The 19,296-nt window shown below is 35.6% G+C and overlaps 1 protein-coding gene across 1 annotated transcript in view; it reads left to right on the top strand.

Moving 5' to 3' along the window:
• The window catches only part of MDGA2 (MAM domain containing glycosylphosphatidylinositol anchor 2), a 273,598-nt gene that overhangs the window by 232,238 nt on the left and 22,064 nt on the right, over positions 1 to 19,296 (top strand). Inside the window, exons 8-9 of the mRNA XM_022570646.3 lie at positions 453 to 608; positions 1,080 to 1,238. Coding sequence (XP_022426354.2) covers positions 453 to 608; positions 1,080 to 1,238 — 315 coding nt within the window. The remainder of the gene's footprint in view (positions 1 to 452; positions 609 to 1,079; positions 1,239 to 19,296) is intronic.

Here is a 19,296-nt window from a genome sequence, read left to right as displayed (position 1 = left end):
GCATCTCGAGACATGGAGTGAAAAATTGTAACCTCAAGGTATACAGCTTTAAAGTGCTGTTGGGTAAATTAATAAAGATCTTTTTCTAATTGACAGTTTTGTTTGGATTGTACCTATACGTGAACAGTGAAAGTTGGGGAAATTCTTCAGCCATAATACAAGCATGCATTGTATTCTTTAATTTCATTTACCTGGATATTTCAGAGGAAAATGGTTTGGGTTTAAATTATTAAATAAGAGACTGCTTTACATATCAAGATTATTTTTCATTTTCATTAAAATTGAAATAGTTTTAAGTTTAGTCATCATCTTGTGCATTATTTTGGCTATGGTGCCATTGCAATCTTGCATTATTATTGCTGTATAATGTTTTAAATTTTTCTTATAAGAATATTGCAATATTTGTATTCATTTAATTTATCTTAATTATTTTAATTAAAATTCGTCAACAGGAGAATTTCACTGTGGATTTGAAGATGGTAACATTTGTTTGTTTACCCAAGATGATACAGACAATTTTGACTGGACAAAGCAAAGTACTGCAACAAGAAATACAAAATATACTCCAAACACTGGACCTAACGCTGATCGTAGTGGCTCCAAAGAAGGTATGAGGGTATGAAATGTTGTGTTCGTAACAATCATACTCCAGCCTTGGACTTTTTAGAAATGCTGTTAATACGAAATGCAAGATAATGTTTAGCAATAGATTTGAAGATTTTGGAATAAAACATGAAATTTTTATGTACCATACAAATAATTCAGATATTTCCGAAGTCTGTAATCATTAATTTTCACTCAGAACTCACTGACATATATAGAGTTTAGGAATTTTTTTTTGATAATTCAAGTCTAAAATTCCAATTTTGTCTCAAGTTTTTATACATTTTAAACAATTTTATCTTTATATAGATTATTTATTCTTTATATTATGTTTGTATATATACATTTTATAAATGAGATGCAGACTCTCCTATCAATCTTTACTTTGTATGAAAACTCTAAAACTTCTCAGTGATTTTAAATTTCATGTTGCCTAATAATAATTTGCTTAAACACTTTATTTTGTCTTTTTTAAGGTTTTTATATGTACATTGAGACATCTAGACCCAGATTGGAAGGAGAAAAGGCTCGACTTCTCAGCCCTGTTTTCAGCGTAGCTCCCAAAAACCCTTATGGACCCACGAACACTGCATATTGTCTCAGCTTCTTTTATCACATGTATGGACAACATATAGGTGAGATGGAAAGAATTACTATGTTTATTTAAAAGTAAATCATAACTCAGAAGAAAAAGGTTCACAAACACATAGCATGAAATCAATTTTAGTCAAAGAGTATCATCCTTGACTTTTAAACGGCTTACCAGCAAATTGCAAAATAAGATGCTAAGAATGTTCCCCCATCATGTCCTAATTTCCCAAATTTATATTAAAATTTGAAATTTGGGTGCATTACCTACCTCCTCTAGAATCTTAATTCAGGCAGACCATCAATAGGTTAAGTTCTTTATGAGATCTTCTTGGAAATTAATACCAGTATAATTTACTCTGTTTCTTTCCAAAGAAATTTGCTTGAATAATGCCTCAGTGTATATTAATGACAGTGAAAAGGAGCATTGCCATACTTGGAAGACAAGTGCTTTTAGCACTATCTACACATTTGGAATATTGGTGATAGTTTCTTGTTTATAAAGTATGCCTAACACACCTAGTAGGATTTGAGAACATCCTTGATCCTGAAAAACATACAAATATGAAGACACACTTCCTGCCCTTAGAGACCTTAAGAATAACAAAGGCTAAGATGAGTAAATACGCAATCATGCTAGACAGAATACCACATAACCTCGAGAAGGAACCTAACAAACCTGGTAAGGGCGGTGGGTGGAAGGAATTCATGCAGATCTACAATTCTTTATGTGCAATTCTAAAATCAAAACAACTGAACTCAAAATTGTTTTAAACGTGATTATCTGACAACACATGCTAACCTGATCTACATGTGTTAGAATATCTGGCCTGAACTGATATGAACATATGTATAGTCTTTATTTATCCAAATGAGTGTGAACATATGTACTATTTACAGCAAAACTATTACTATGTTTAATTATGGGATTCTGTTTCAGTTCTTTCCTGGGGATGTTACATAATATACAAGACATACCCTCTTTTAACTTTCTAAAGTAAGACAAAATTCTGAATGGTGAAGCATATCTAGCTCCACAGAGATTGGCAAGGGATTGTGGATCTCTGTCTATTTGGAGGATAAGGCAATGCTTTGGGACAAAGGGAAATGTTTCTCTATGAAAGAAGTGTACATTTTCAATAGACAGAGATAAGCATAGGGAAGATTAAAGCACTGGTAATGAGGAAGTAAAATGCAAGATATGAGGATAATATGGTCTTAAGATAAATTTAACAAAATAAAAGTGTAAATATTTTCATATAAAGTAACAAAATTGTGCACATGATATATACCAGCTACTATACTTATGTAAGTGAAGTAATCCTTTTAATAAATTTATAAAAATGAGCATCATTATCCATGTTTCACAGTCGAGAAAACTGAACCTCAGTGAGTTTGTATGAATTACAAGTAACTGGTTATGCTGGTGTTCAAATTCATAGCCAACATTATTACTCCATATTCTTCACAGTGGAGCAGTAGGTGACAAGCCCAGAAAGGAAAACTCTTATGCAGCAAAAAATGCCCTCAACATGTAGTTAGGAAACCTGGGTGGGAATTTGGTTGTAGCAGTCAGTCACTGTAAGAATTTACAGAAGTCACTTAAAATGTCTATATCTTGCTCTCCTCATCTGTAAAATAGGAATAATAATTCCTAATTCAGAAATATGTAGTTCAAGTTAAATGAGATAACATATATAAAATCTTCTATCAGATGGTAGACACACATAATCTTAGGTTACTTTGAATTTCAAAGAGCAGCAATATTATCAATAATAAAGTAATAGCTAATATTTATGAAGTAATCATAATGGACCAGGCCACTATTCCTAACACATGATGGATTATTTCTCTTAATGTTCACAATAAATATTTGCACTCATTAAAATTGTTATCCTGTTTTTTATAGATAAGGAAACTAAAATATAGAGAATTTTAATTACCATGCCCATCATATCATAACTGATAAGTAGTGAAGCCAAAATACTAACCTGGGAAGCTGGACACGTAGTTTGCCTGCTTCGCCACTCTGCAGGGAGACCTTTGCAATGTTGTGAAAGCTTAGCTATTTAGTAGTCAGGGCGGAATTATTACGGATTTTGTGCAGACAACAAGCATAGTGAGATATATGATTTGGAAAAATAAATCTTATAAGTGTGGGTAAAATTATTGAGAAACAGAATATGGACTGGAAAAGCAATTAGAAAGCTGTGAGAATAGTCATGGGTTCACTACGGCCTAAACTATGAAGGAAATAAATCTCCACACAATTGCCAAACCATCTTACTTATTGTGAGATTACTCTCATTACAAAGAGAATTAGCTCAACTCTAATTCTTCCCTTTAGTTGATGAGGTATGATTTTACTTACTCTCTATTTCAAATATATTTCATGGACTTTTTTTTCTCCTGATTTACCTTGGAACAGGCATATTTAAAATAGTTTTTAAATAAATAATTCCAAGATCAATATATTGAATTACTTTAATGAGTAAACTATGTATTTACCTTATTTTTGAGGCTGGCTACCTTAGAGCTCCCTCTCAAACTTTCTGCATATTTATGCTGAATCCCAAGATAATTTCAATATACTTTTAACTTCACAGTTGTTATTCTTATGCTCTTTATTGTCAGTGAATGCCTACTTGTTCTGCTAGTTTTGTTCTGCTTATTTCAAAGAAAAGGCAGTTCTCCATTTCTTCCATGTTCTCAAATATTTACCACTTTGATACCTGTGCCATTTCTCTGCTTCCTCAGATGGTTGAAGGTTGCAGGTATTAGGTCTGTCACTTGGGTCCCCTCTCAGCAGGACACAATCATGCTGCTTACTAAAATCTAGGCAAAAATATCTGTTCCAGACATGACTAATTAGTGATGGCTAGGTGAACTACCTCATTAGAGAGTTGCTGCCTGTATCTAAAACCCTTCCTCTTTGCAAATATTATTCTAAGACACTCATTCATCTGTTAAACTGGGGTGCATTTATAGTCACTGTTTTTTACAAATTACAGTCTTAGTTTTATTCCTTCTTTTGGAAATCCAGATTCAAAAATGATTTGTCCTGGATTTCTAATAGCCTACTTGCAGTTATTACTTCCTGGTCAACCATAAATAATCATTGCTCTTTTAACTGGGACTAACGGACAATATATCACTGAGAAGAGTCACAATTTTTTTAATAATACAAAAAAGGGTGATCAGTTATTCATTATTTAGAAAAGAGGTTCCTCTTTGAAATAAAGTCAGATATGTTATATTACTTATCTATTGCTGCATGATAAATTTCTCCCACATTTTGTACTTTAAAACTAAAAACATTTTGTACTTTAAATCATTTATGATCTCATATTTTCTGTGGGTCACGAGTATGAGTATGGCTTATCTGAGTGTCTGTAGCTCTAGGTCTCTCATGAGGTTGCAGAAAAGCTATCAGGTAGGACTGCTGTCTAATTTGAAGACCTCATTTGGGGACAATACCCTTCTAAGCCCACTCACTAGGTTTTTGGCAGGTCTCACTCCCTCACAGGTGTTGGACTAAGGATACTGATTTCTTGCTGGCTGTTGGCCAGAGGCTTTTCTCAGTTTTTTGCCATGTGATGTCTCTATAGGACTGTCTCATGGCAGCAGGCCTCCTCCAGAGCAAGCAATCTATGAAGAGAGAGCAAATACATGCCCAAGAATTTTTAACAACTTGATGACTGGAGTGATATCCCATAACTTATTCTATTTATTATAACTGATTGATCGTTCCAACTCACATTCAGGGAGAGGAAATGACAAAAGAGTGTTAATTCTAGGAGGCTGATATCATTGGGTAGCATCTTAGAGGTTATCTGCCACAGTGGTACAATTTCTTGTTAAGTTTCCATCAAAATTGACTTAATAAAATATAAATGAAAGCTCTAATGTGTCACCCTTTAACTGTTGATTCATATGTACATGATATAATACAATGTACATGATCTGGCTATTGACAATAATATAAGACTATTTCAGCAATCCTATGACCACTAGGAGGCATTTTGATTGATTAATCAGCTAAATTTCTAATTTTCTTACAAAGAAATTGAACCTCCATATGAGGTCACTGGATATGACAAGAGCTTATTAAAAATCAGTAAAATATGTACTTCATTTATTTCTAGAAATGAGAATTTGAAATATAAGCATCATAACATACAGGAAATTAAATATAAAAATACAAAAGACACTTATGAATACATTCATTGAACTTGATAACAATGGTTCAAATACAGTTGTGCCTCTAGAAAGCTAATTTCACTGTGGAACAAATGGGAAGCAAGGAAAAGGAGTTCATTAATGACATCTATTGTCATGAATCTTGAGGGTGAGGAAGAAGTGATGAAGTAGAGAGACGTGGGATTGTAGAAGGACTTAAATAAGAGAAAAAAGAGTTAAAAGAAAGGGTAAGTTTAGAGATACACAAATCAGAGGGAAGCAAGTTTCTTGAAGAGATGAGAATTTAGAGGGCTGGTGGGGGATTAGCCTTGAAGAGGATACTAATGTCTCTTCTACTGAGATGGGATGAAAACAATTAAGAATGTGGCTTTTGATTCATTCTTAGATGCAAGAACAGCAAACAGATGTGAAATTTGTCTTCTTAACAGTTTCTATTTTCTGTTTAAAATAAATGCAAAGGTTTCATTTTCAAAGAGTAAACCATTTTAGGAAAGTGGTAAAAGGAAATCGATACTGATCAGGGATATAGAGAGAGTTGGAGAGGCTGGCGATCAGGACATCAATCCTCAGCGTTTTGAAATGTATTTTAGGATATAATGCTCAGTTTGACTCTCCATCCCTTCTTGTGTATTGTACTGAATTAGTCTGCTAACTGCCTTCCTTGCTGTCTCTTTGGCCCCTAGTTTCTGGGGATAAAGATCATTCTCTAAAACTAGTAATGTAAGGGCCTCAAGGATACATGCTTTTCTGGCATCTCCTTGGGGCAGCTCCATGGTTTATTCCAGTTATACCTGAAGTTCTCCAAATCAATCTGTGTTGTATCTGGGGCTTCTTTACAGACACTGTTTTTTGTCCTGCTTGAACTGTATACTTTGGAAGAGTAGAAACAATGATTCTTCTCATCACATGGTACCCTGCAAATGTAAATGTTTATTTGACCATCCATAAATATTTGTTAAGTAAATGAATATTTTTTAAAACATATGGTAAAAGTAGTACTTCTTCACCTCTTTAATCATCTAGTTTACTCATATTCTTCCTTCAAAATCCAACTCAAAGACATCTGCTCAAGTTCCTCCCCATCCTCCCTGCTCCTTCTGTTCTCCTAACACCTGGTGCACATCTTTATCATAATGTTTGTCACCCTGACCCCTGTTAGACTGTAAGCTCCTTGAGAGCAATAGCATGATTTATTTATATTTGATCCTCTGGAAAAAACAAATGCTCAATAGATTTTTAAAAAATCATCCAAAAATAGATACTTTAGCTTCTGAGTGTGGTAGAAGAATGACAACACGAGGGAAATGAAAGTATGAGTTTAGATTGAAACCAGAAGGTAGTTTCACCAAGACCTTATAGGATAGGTTGGAAAAAAAATAGAAGTTAATCACTGACTTAACTTGAATTTGAATTTAAGTTATCTGGCAGCTAAAGTGTAGAGGAAAACAAAAGTGTCACATATTTCTTAATAATTAAAGGGAAATTTATCTTTATGAAAGTACTTAGTATTTTGTAAAAGTACTCAGTATCTATAAGCAATATAGATATTGCTATACTATATAGATATTGCTATACTCTTAGCAATATCTTCGTGTAGTATTTTTAGAAAAAACATGAAACATGTACAAATAAAAATTGTATATACTGAAAGGCCATAATAACATTAAAGAATAAAATTTGGGTTTTCAGCTGAAATATTATGATCCATGTTACCTTATGATGATCTAACAAAATGTAGAAATAAAATTTAATGAATCTGAAATTAACCTCAATTAAGTTTCTCAGGTTATCTCAGGTTATCCTTTAGCAAGAGCTGGATTAAAGCTTTCTCAGTGCTGACATTCAAAGATTTTTAAAAGGGGACTTAAATGTTTTTATACAAGGTGTAGAGAAAGCAAATGTGACAATCTTTTGCATGATTTTAGGAGTCTGATTTTTATTCTTATTTTAGTCAAAGATCATATTTCTTCTGATTAGTATTTTTTTAAATCAACATTTTTGCTTATATCTCAGATATATTTGTAAAACAGAAAATCTACTCACATATTTTTTTCCCTTGGCATTAAATACCATGTGAGAGTCGATTTGAGCCTGAAAAAAAAAATATTAAGGTGCCATTATTTTAGAGTCTTAATTACATTGACTGTAGAAGAATCTCAGCAAAATAAATATGTAATTTTGAGATACCTACATCTTGATAATTTCTCAGAATTAAGGTCCTTGTAAAAGACAATTCCCTGGTGGCTGAGAGAATAGATAAAGTTATTTAGTATTTTACATTTAAATGTTAGAGAATAGCTACCTACAGTGGGCTGTTAGTTAATAATTGATATTAAGCCACTCTTTCTGTTAAGAATTTTAAAATGCTTTCAGTGAAGTCTTGTTTGTAGTTAATACTGATAATGCCAATGTCATCAGTGTGAAAACAATGCAATAGAAAGAAGACATTCATTCAGTAAACTGCTTTGTTAAATTAAGATGTATTTTTTAAGAGGGTGGTAGATAGACTTTAACCATGATTTATTACCACGTATAATCAAAATATTATTACAGATCCTTGTCACAGACTCTCTAATAAGACCATATGTAATATGTAGTACATTTACCTTTTAAGTCTCTGGTTATGAACCACCAACTGTCCCTAAATTTATTTTCTTCCTATTTAATTACTCATTGATGATGGTCCTGTTGAGGAAGAAGTTTTCCTCTACTTTTCTGGGTTCTGCTGGTCTAAGAATTAAATTGACATGAGATAAATTAACAGGAGAAAATCAAACAAAGTTTAGTAACGTGTATACATGGGAGAGACCCAGAAAAACTGAGTAACTCATCAAAATGGCCAAAGTCCTCACCTTGAATACCCTCCTCAGCTAAAGATAAAAGAGGTTGTTGAGGGTAAGGAGAGTCAGCTATGGGAGGTTACCAGGAAAAGTGCAGTAACTGGGTGATTGTGATGCAGATTTAAGTCATTGCCTTCTCTATTGATAAGAGTTTCTAGAGACCTGGTTGTCCTCATGTATACATGTGTCCAGGTATAAGAGGGAGACACATTACAAATGGAGATTTCCCTTATAAATGTACATGTTTCTTACAAAGGGGCAACTCCTACTTGGTTTTCAGAGTCTTTCCCACTTCTGCTGTTTCTCAGAAAATAACAAGCTTAAAACAATTAATATGCCAAAGAGACATATTTTAGGGTGGCAAATTCTGATCCCCTACATTGCCTCAGACAATGTATAGTAGAAGCTAGGATGTTTAAACAAAATTAATAATGTGACTGAGAAAGTCTTACGTTTCAAATATACATCTCATTTTCAGTGTAATTAATAAACAGTATTATTTCATCAATCAAATTAATGGTAAGCAAATAAGTTAAATGCTTTTGTTTCTCATCCAGTGTACCAGCCTTTTTAAACTAACTTCATTGGAAGTGTAGGTTTATTATGATGAGTACTTTTACCCTTAGGTCTTAGATTCACTCATTTCTGTTCAATAGGATGAATTGCACATGCTATGTGCCTAGTGGTGTTTAGGGAACTGTAAAGGATAAAAGAGAATTAAGATAAAAGGTTCTTATCCATCAAATAGTTTATAATTTATTTAGGGTAATAAATTACTGAATAAAAGCCAAAAAGTAATATACACCAAAAATGCATGATAGGCCCATGCCATGGGTGAACAAGGAGAGAACACCTAGAACAGCAGAGTTAAAATAAAGTTTCTAAAGAAGAAAAGAAATGTAAAGCATCCTCTAAAAAAGGTAAGTGTTGCTGAATGCAAGTTAGTGTGCCCTATGCACAGTGAGGCCAAACAAACCCAAGTGTCAGAGTTTGTATCAGGGAAAGGTTTATTGCAAAAGCCAAGCAAGGAGAACACACAGGTCAAGCTACAAAGCCCAAACTCCCTGATGGTTTTTGGGGAAGCGTTTTTATAAGCAAACTTTGGGGTGAACGATGCAGGGTATGAGACTTTCTTCTGATTGGTTGGTGCTGAGGTAACAGGGCAGTGCTCCAGGAATCTTGTGCTAGCCATATGTTACCATCCTCCACCTAGGTGGGGGCCTTAGTTCCTGCAGAAGAATTCGAAGATGTTGTTATGTATACTTCTTCAGGAGGAACCAGGACCCTGCACCATCACTGCACTATTGTTTCTTGACTGTTCCTCCTTTGTTTCTGCATTCCTTCACTTTTCTGGTTAGCAACTGTTTGAATTTGCCCTTTGGTAGTCCTGAAAGGTCTAGAAAACTGAAGCCTTGTTCCTATAAGCAAGAAATGGAGGGCTTGGAAAGAATTTGTACCTGGGAGGGCCCCACAGGGTCCTGCTTGGCTTTAGAACCAAATAATGACAAGATCTATATAAGGTCTCTGCATATATCAGAGAAATAGAAAGCCTGATGAAAGCTATGTTTTACTAAATTTATTGGACACTAATGTAGAGATTCAACTGGATACAAGAAGGCATGGTAATGACTGGAGAAAGTGAACTGACACTTTTTATTTAAAATATCATTGCAATTATATATTTTAAAAAATAATAACAATGAATGCTGCAGCTATTTCTATTCAAGCAGAAAATAATGATTTTATAATTTCCCATTTTGTCTGTGTGTATAATACAAATGATGTTACCAATTACCTATCAATAGACAGCTCTTCCCTGGAGCTAGGTGATTTTGGCACATCTTGAAACTCAAATTAATGAGCCTGTATTAATGATTAGAATAAAAATGTGATTTATATTCAAGTGATTCCCCAGGCTTTGGAGTAAAGCAAATTACAGATTAATTTATATGAACTTGGTAATTTCAAGTATCTATTAAAAAAAGAAGTATACACATTTTAGGACATATATTTAAATTATTTATCTAAAACATATAAAACACATATTTATAGTAAAATAATTAAAAGTAAGTTTATGCTAAGGACTTAAAGAAAGAAGAGAACTTGGTAACAGTAATTATAAATAATATTTAAGCAAGTTATATTTTATACTGCAATTTATATGAAATAATATTAAAATAAGAAGTGTGTTATTGAATAACACCATGAATAACCCCAAACCTTAGGTCACTGCTCATGAGATAATACAGCATTTAGTTCATTTAGCCTTTCTGACTGTAATCCCTAAGCATGAGATGAACAAAGTTATCTCTAACTCTGGCACCTAACTCTTAAAGACTGGTGACCAAAAGATAAGAATTAGGAAACCCAGAAGAAAAATAGTTAAGTTTTGCTTACCAACTTCAAACTTGTGTCATGGCACTACATAACATTTGAAAATCCTTGGGGATGATTATATTCATACCTATTGATATCTGGTGCTTACCAAAGCATAAATACACTGCTTCTGAGGATTTAAAGTTACTTTTAAAGGGTATTAACACAATCCATCATATTCACTTTGGAATTTTCTTACTGTAATACTATAATAATGTGCTGAATCAGCTTTGCTGAATCTAACTTCTCTTGAATAGCTTTATTCTGTTTTGTAAGTTTTAATTTTGTTGACCAAGACGACCTGGACATAAGTTTAAGTAAATTTTGGTACTGAATTCTCTTTTATACCTTAAAAGCTGTAAACATGCTTTAAAAAAAGTTCCAAAATCAGTTGTCTGTTAATAGCATTTTTGTCATCAGCTCTAAAATAGACCAGTGAATCAATAATTTGTATTCATTGATTTGGAAAATGGAATATAATTAATATTATGTACATAAGAATAAGACACTTAAATTATAATATATTTGAAAGAACTTATTTCAGTTATATTTCTAGTGTCTTTTTGTTATAAAAAAAAGTAATACTTGCCTTTTTAAGTAAAATCTAGCTATATAATCTATTCAAAAACCAATTCAAAATCTGGGATAATTTAGACCTGGCCTCTTTAGACCTAAGAAAAATATTTTTCACATAGTACACATTCAATAAATATAAACAGTAATAATTCAACTTTGAAATTATATTATATATGTAAAAAGAAAATGTTATTTAAGAAAAAGTAAACATGATCACAGCAAAGCATATTCTCTGAGATAAAATACATTCAATATAGATACAGTAATCTATCATTATTGATATAGTAATGGTAAGTCATATATATTAATATATGTTTTATTTCAAAAGTATGCATTTATTACTTTAAGTAAATTCTGAAAGACAGATAGTAAACACTGCTTTGTTAGCCTAATTAAAATGAATAAGTCTAAAAAGTGTATAATCATTTTATTAACATTTAAAAGAAATTTCCATGTACTGATTTGATGACAGGATTGATTCCTGTCACTTTAATCAAAATAACAGGCCATGCTACCCAAGAGAAATAAGACTTCCATATAAAATGGTAATTCATTCACTGCCACCTGTTTACATTAGCACCTCACATTTACTTAAGTATCCATTGATAATTTTTTAATGTATGGAACAACTTGAACTGCATTGGTAGCTTAGAGGGAGCAGGCTTCATTTTTTTACATGCAAGCTATTGAAGGACTTCTACTAGGTTAAGAAGCTAAGGGGATACATTTAAGAAATACAAAAAATAAAGTAAAATAAAAATTAAAAGATAACTGTTACTTTCCTTTCTGAAAAAACAATACAGTTTAAATAGAAATCAGTAGAAATTATTACAGCTCAACTCAATCAGTTACCACTGATACAGCTAGAAGCTATAGTAGAGGTAGGCCATGGAATAGGCAAGCAGTCCTTTCCTAATTAATTCGCACACAGGCTATTTCTTCAAATAATTTCTGAAAGGTATATGCTACATAATGCTTTGTTCATCCAATGACAACAGGTTCAAAAAAGTACTACCACTTTATTTAATGTTTAATGCAATTTAATTATTTATTTATATTTTTTACATCTTTATTGGAGTATAATTGCTTTACAATGGTGTGTTAGTTTCTGCTTTATAACAAAGTGAATCAGTTATACATATACATATGTTCCCATATCTCTTCCCTCTTGCGTCTCCCTCCCTCCCACCCTCCCTGTCCCACCCCTCTACGTGGTCGCAAAGCACCAAGCTGATCTCCCTGTGCTATGCGGCTGCTTCCCACTAGCTATCTATTTTACGTTTGGTAGTGTGTATATGTCCATGCCACTGTCTCACTTTATCACTTACCCTTCCCCCTTCCCATATCCTCAAGTCCATTCTCTAGTAGATCTCTGTCTTTATTCCTGTCTTACCCCTAGGTTCATAACTTTTTTTTTTTCTTAGATTCCATATATATGTGTTAGCATACAGTATTTGTCTTTCTCTTTCTGACTTACTTCACTCTGTATGACAGACTCTAGGTCCATCCACCTCACTACAAATAACTCAATTTCGTTTCTTTTTATGGCTGAGTAATATTCCATTGTATATATGTGCCACATCTTCTTTATCCATTCATCCGATGATGGACACTTAGGTTGCTTCCATCTCCTGGCTATTGTAGATAGAGCTCCAGTGAATATTTTGGTACATCACTCTTTGTGAATTATGGTTTTCTCAGGGTATATACTCAGTAGTGGGATTGCTGGGTCATATGGTAGTTCTATTTTTAGTTTTTTAAGGAACCTCCATACTGTTCTCCATAATGGCTGTACCAATTCACATTCCCACCAGCAGTGCAAGAGTGTTCCCTTTTCTCCACACCCTCTCCAGCATTTATTGTTTCTAGATTTTTTGATGATGGCCATTCTGACTGGTGTGAGATGATATCTCATTGTAGTTTTGATTTGCATTTCTCTAATGATTAATGATGTTGAGCATTCTTTCATGTGTTTGTTGGCACTCTGTATATCTTATTTGGAAAAATGTCTATTTAGGTCTTCTTCCCATTTTTGGATTGTGTTGTTTGGTTTTTTGTTATTGAGCTGCATGAGCTGCTTATAAATTTTGGAGATTAATCCTTTGTCAGTTGCTTCTTTTGAAAATATTTTCTCCCATTCAGAGGGTTTTTTTTTAGTCTTGTTTACGGTTTCCTTTGCTGTGCAAAAGCTTTGAAGTTTCATTAGGTCCCATTTGTTTATTTTTGTTTTTATTTCCATTTCTCTAGGAGGTGGGTCAAAAAGGATCTTGCTGTGATTTATGTCATAGAGTGCTCTGCCTATGTTTTCCTCTAAGAGTTTGATACTTTCTGGCCCTTACATTTAGGTCTTTAATCCATTTTGAGCTTTTTTTTGTGTATGATGTTAGGGAGTGATCTAATCTCATACTTTTACATGTACCTGTCCAGTTTTCCCAGCACCACTTATTGAAGAGGCTGTCCTTTCTCTACTGTACATTCCTGCCTCCTTTATCAAAGATAAGGTGACCATATGTGTATGGGTTTACCTCTGGGCTTTCTATCCTGTTCTATTGATCTATCTTTCTGGTTTTGTGCCAGTACCATACTGTCTCGATTACTATAGCTTTATAGTATAGTCTGAAGTCAGGGAGCCTGATTCCTCCAGCTCCGTTTTTCGTTCTCAAGATTGCGTTGGCTATTTGGGGTCTTCTGTGTTTCCATACAAATTGTGAAATATTTTGTTCTAGTTCTGTGAAAAATGCCAGTGGTAGTTTGATAGGGATTGCATTGAATCTGTAGATTGCTTTGGGTAGTAGAGTCATTTTCACAATGTTGATTCTTCCAATCCAAGAACATGGTATATCTCTCCATCTATTTGTATCATCTTTAATTTCTTTCATCAGTGTCTTATAATTTTCTGCATACAGGTCTTTTGTCTCCTTAGGTAGGTTTATGCCTAGATATTTTATTCTTTTTGTTGCAGTGGTAAATGGGGGTGTTTTCTTGATTTCACTTTCAGATTTTTCATCATTATTGTATAGGAATGCCAGAGGTTTCTGTGCATTAATTTTGTATCCTGCTACTTTACCAAATTCATTGATTAGCTCTAGTAGTTTTCTGGTAGCATCTTTAGGATTCTCTATGTGTAGTATCATGTCATCTGCAAACAGTGACAGCTTTACTACTTCTTTTCCAATTTGGATTCCTTTTATTTCCTTTTCTTCTCTGATTGCTGTGCCTAAAACTTCCAAAACTATGTTGAATAACAGTGGAGATAGTGGGCAACCTTGTCTTGTTTGTGATCTTAGTGGAAATGCTTTCAGTTTTTCACCATTGAGGACGATGTTGCTGTGTGTTTGTCATATATGGCCTTTATTATGTTGAGGAAAGTTCCCTCTATGCCTACTTTCTGCAGGGTTTTTATCATAAATGGGTGGTGAATTTTGTTGTAAGCTTTCTCTGCATCTATTGAGATGATCATATGGTTTTTCTCCTTCAATTTGTTAATATGGTGTATCACGTTGATTGATTTGCATATATTGAAGAATCCTTGCATTCCTGGAATAAACCCCACTTGATCATGGTGTATGACGCTTTTAATGTGCTGTTGGATTCTTTGTGCTAGTATTTTGTTGAGGATTTTTGCATCTATGTTCATCAGTGATATTGGCCTGTAATTTTCTTTTTTTGTAGTATCTTTGTCTGGTTTTGGTATCAGGGTGTTGGTGGCCTCATAGAATGAGTTTGGGAGTGTTCCTCCCTCTGCTATATTTTGGAAGGGTTTGAGAGGTATTGGTGTTAGGTCTTCTCTAAAAGTTTGATAGAATTCGCCTGTGAGGCCATTTGGTCCTGGGCTTTTGTTTGTTGGAAGATTTTTAATCACAGCTTCACTTTCAGTGCTTGTGATTCGTCTGTTCATATTTTCTATTTCTTCCTGACTCAGTCTTGGCAGGTTGTGCATTTCTAAGAATTTGTCCATTTCTTCCAGGTTGTCTATTTTATTGGCATAGAGTTGCTTGTAGTAATCTCTCATGATCTTTTGTATTTCTGGAGTGTCAGTTGTTACTTCTCCTTTTTCATTTCTCATTCTATTGATTTGAGTCTTCTCCCTTTTTTTCTTGATGAGTCTGGCCAATGGTTCATCAATTTTGTTTATCTTCTCAGAGAACCAGCTTTTAGTTTTATTGATCTTTGCTATCGTTTCCTTCATTTCTATTTCGTTTATTTCTGATTTGATCTTTATGATTTCTTTCCTTCTGCTAACTTTGGGGGGTTTTTGTTCTTCTTTCTCTAATTGCTTTAGGTGCAAGATTAGGTTGTTTATTCGAGATGTTTCCTGTTTCTTAAGGTAGGATTGTATTGCTATAAACTTCCCTCTTAGAACTGCTTTTGCTGTATCCCATAGGTTTTGGGTTGTCGTTTTTTCATTATCATTTGTTTCTAGGTATTTTTTGATTTCCTCTTTGATTTCTGCAGTGATCACTTCGTTATTAAGTAGTGTATTGTTTAGCCTCCATGTGTTTGTATTTTTACAGATATTTTCCTGTAATTGATATCTAGTCTCAAAACGTTGTTGTCGGAAAAGATACTTGATACAATTTCAATTTTCTTAAATTTACCGAGGCTTGATTTGTGACCCAAGATATGATCTACCCTGGAGAATGGTCCATGAGCACTTGAGAAATATGTGTATTCTGTTGTTTTTGGATGGAATATCCTATAAATATCAATTAAATCCATCTTGTTTAATGTATCATTTAAAACTTGTGTTTCCTTATTTACTTTCATTTTGGATGATCTGTTCTTTGGTGAAAGTGGAGTGTTAAAGTCCCCTACTATGAATGTGTTACTGTCGATTTCCCCTTTTATGGCTGTTAGTATTTGCCTTATGTATTGAGGTGCTCCTATGTTGGGTGCATAAATATTTACAATTGTTATATCTTCTTCTTGGATCGATCCCTTGATCATTATGTAGTGTCCTTCTTTGTCTCTTGTAATAGTCTTTATTTTAAAGTCTATTTTGTATGATATGAGAATTGCTATGCCAGCTTTCTTTTGATTTCCATTTGCATGGAATATCTTTTTCCATCCCCTCACTTTCAGTTTGTATGTGTCCCTAGGTCTGAAGTGGGTCTCTTGTAAACAGCATATATATGGGTCTTGTTTTTGTATCCATTCAGCCAATCTGTCTCTTTTGGTGGGAGCATTTAATCCATTTACATTTAAGGTAATTATCGATATGTATGTTCCTATTCCCATTTTCTTAATTGTTTTGGGTTTGTTATTGTAGGTCTTTTCCTTCTCTTGTGTTTCTTGCCTAGAGAAGTTCCTTTAGCATTTGTTGTAAATCTGGTTTGGTGGTGCTGAACTCCCTCAGCTTTTGCATGTCTGTAAAGGTTTTAATTTCTCCATCAAATCTGAATGAGATCCTTGCTGGGTAGAGTAATCTTGGTTGTAGGTTTTTCTCCTTCATCACTTTAAATATGTCCTGCCAGTCCCTTCTGGCTTGCACAGTTTCTGCTGAACAATCAGCTGTTAACTTTATGGAGATTCCCTTGTGTGTTATTTGTTGTTTTCCCCTTGCTGTTTTTAATATGTTTTCTTTGTATTTAATTTTTGATAGTTTGATTAATATGTGTCTTGGCATGTTTCTCCTTGGATTTATCCTGTATGGGACTCTCTGTGCTTCCTGGACTTGATTAACTGTTTCTTTTCCCATATTAGGGAAATTTTCAACTATAATCTCTTCAAATATCTTCTCAGTCCCTTTCCTTTTCTCTTCTTCTTCTGAAACCCCTAGAATTCAAATGTTGGTGTGTTTAATGTTGTCCCAGAGGTCTCTGAGACTGTCCTCAGTTCTTTTCATTCTTTTTTCTTTATTCTGCTCTGCAGTAGTTATTTCCACTATTTTATCTTCCAGGTCACTTATCTGTTCTTCTGCCTCAGTTATTCTGCTATTGATCCCTTCTAGAATATTTTTAATTTCATTTATTGTGTTGTCCATCATTGCTTGTTTCCTCTTCAGTTCTTCTATGTCCTTGTTAAATGTTTCTTGTATTTTCTCTATTCTATTTCCATGATTTTGGATCATCTTTACTATCATTTTCTGAATTCTTTTTCAGGTAGACTGACTATTTCCTCTTCATTTGTTACGTCTGGTGGGTTTTTATCCTGCTCCTTCATCTGCTGTGTGTTTTTCTGTCTTCTCATTTTGCTTATCTTACTGTGTTTGGGGTCTCCTTTTTGCAGGCTGCAGGTTCGTAGTTCCCATTGTTTTTGGTCTCTGTCCCCAGTGGCTAAAGTTGGTTCGGTGGGTTGTGTAGGCTTCCTGGTGGAGAGGACTAGTGCCTGTGTTCTGGTGGTTGAGGTTGGATCTTGTCTTTCTGGTGGGCAGGTCAATGTCTGGTGGTGTGTTTTGGGGTGTCTGTGGCCTTATAATGATTTTAGGCAGTCTCTCTGCTAATGGGTGGGGTTTTGTTCCTGTCTTGCTAGTTGTTTGCCATAGGGTGTCAGCACTGTAGCTTGCAGGTCGTTGAGTGAAGCTGGGTGTTGGTGTTCAGATGGAGATCTCTAGGAGATTTTCGCCGTTTGTTATTATGTGGAGCTGGGAGGTCTCTTGTGGACCAGTGTCCTGAAGTTGGCTCTCCCACGTCAGAGGGACAGCACTGACTCCTGGCTGCAGCACCAAGGGCCTTTCATACCCAGGGCTCAGAATAAAAGGGAGAAAAAGAGGAAGGATGGAAGGGAGGAAGGAAGAAGATAAAATAAAATAAAGTAAGATAAAATAAAGTTATTAAAATAAAAAGTAATTATTAAGAAAAAAAAAAAAAACGGACGGACAGAACCCGAGGACAAATGGTGAAAGCAAAGCTATACAGAGAAAATCTCACACAGAAGCATACACATACACACTCACACAAAGAGGAAAAGGGGAAAAAATAATATATCTTGCTCTCAAAGTCCACCTCCTCAATTTGGGATGATTCGTTGTCTATTCAGGTATTCCACCTATGCAGGGTACATCAAGTTGACTGTGGAGATTTAATCCTCTGCTCCTGAGGCTGCTGGGAGAGATTTCCCTTTCTCTTCTTTGTTCGCACAGCTCCTGGGGTTCAGCTTTGGATTTGGCCCCGCCTCTGCGTGTAGGTGGCTGGAGGGCGTCTGTTGTTCGCTCAGACAGGACGGGGTTAAAGGAGCAGCTACTTCGGGGACTGTGGCTCACTTAGGCCGGGGGGAGGGAGGGGCACGGAGTGCGAGGCGAGCCTGCAGCGGCAGAAGCCAGCAGGGCGTTGCACCAGCCTGAGGCGCGCCGTGCGTTCTCCCGGGGAAGTTGTCCCTGTATCCCGCGACCCTGGCAGTGGTGGGCTGCACAGGCTCCCGGGAGGGGCGATGTGAATAGTGACCTGTGCTCGCACACAGGCTTCTTGGTGGCTGCAGCAGCAGCAGCCTTAGCGTCTCATGCCCATCTCTGGGATCTGCGCTTTTAGCAGCACCTCGCGCCCGTCTCTGGAGCTCCTTTAAGCAGCGCTCTTAATCCCCTCTCCTCGCACACCAGGAAACAAAGAGGGAAGAAAAAGTCTCTTGCCTCTTCGGCAGGTCCAGACCTTTTCCTGGACTCCCTCCCGGCTAGTCGTGGTGTACTAACCCCCTGCAGGCTGTGTTCACGCTGCCAGTCCTCTCCCTGCCATCCGACAGAAGCCTGAGCCTCAGCTCCAAGCACCCCCTTGCCCCAGCGGGTGAGCAGACAAGCCTCTCGGGCTGGTGAGTGCTGGTCGGCACCGATCCTCTGTACAGGAATCTCTCCACTTTGCCCTCCGCACCCCTGTTTCTGTGCTCTCCTCCGCAGCTCCGAAGCTTCCCCCTCTGCCACCCGCAGTCTCTGCCCGCGAAAGGGTTTCTAGTTTGTGGAAACCTTTCCTCCTTCACGGCTCTCTCCCACTGGTGCAGGTCCCGTCCCTATTCTTTTGTGTCTGTTTTTTCTTTTTTCTTTTGCCCTACCCAGGTACGTGGGGAGTTTCTTGCCTTTTGGGAGGTCTGAGGTCTTCTGCCAGCGTTCAGTGGGTGTTCTATAGGAGTTGTTCCTCGTGTAGATGTATTTCTGATGTATCTGTGGGGAGGAAGGTGATCTGCGCGT

The sequence above is a fragment of the Delphinapterus leucas genome, chromosome 2 (genome assembly GCF_059928025.1).
Source record: "Delphinapterus leucas isolate spDelLeu-1000000601 "Yukka" chromosome 2, BTC_Dleu_Yukka2, whole genome shotgun sequence".
Taxonomy (NCBI): Eukaryota; Metazoa; Chordata; class Mammalia; order Artiodactyla; family Monodontidae; genus Delphinapterus; species Delphinapterus leucas.
Note: the sequence above shows the minus strand (reverse complement) of the source record. Positions and strands in the feature narration are given on the sequence as shown.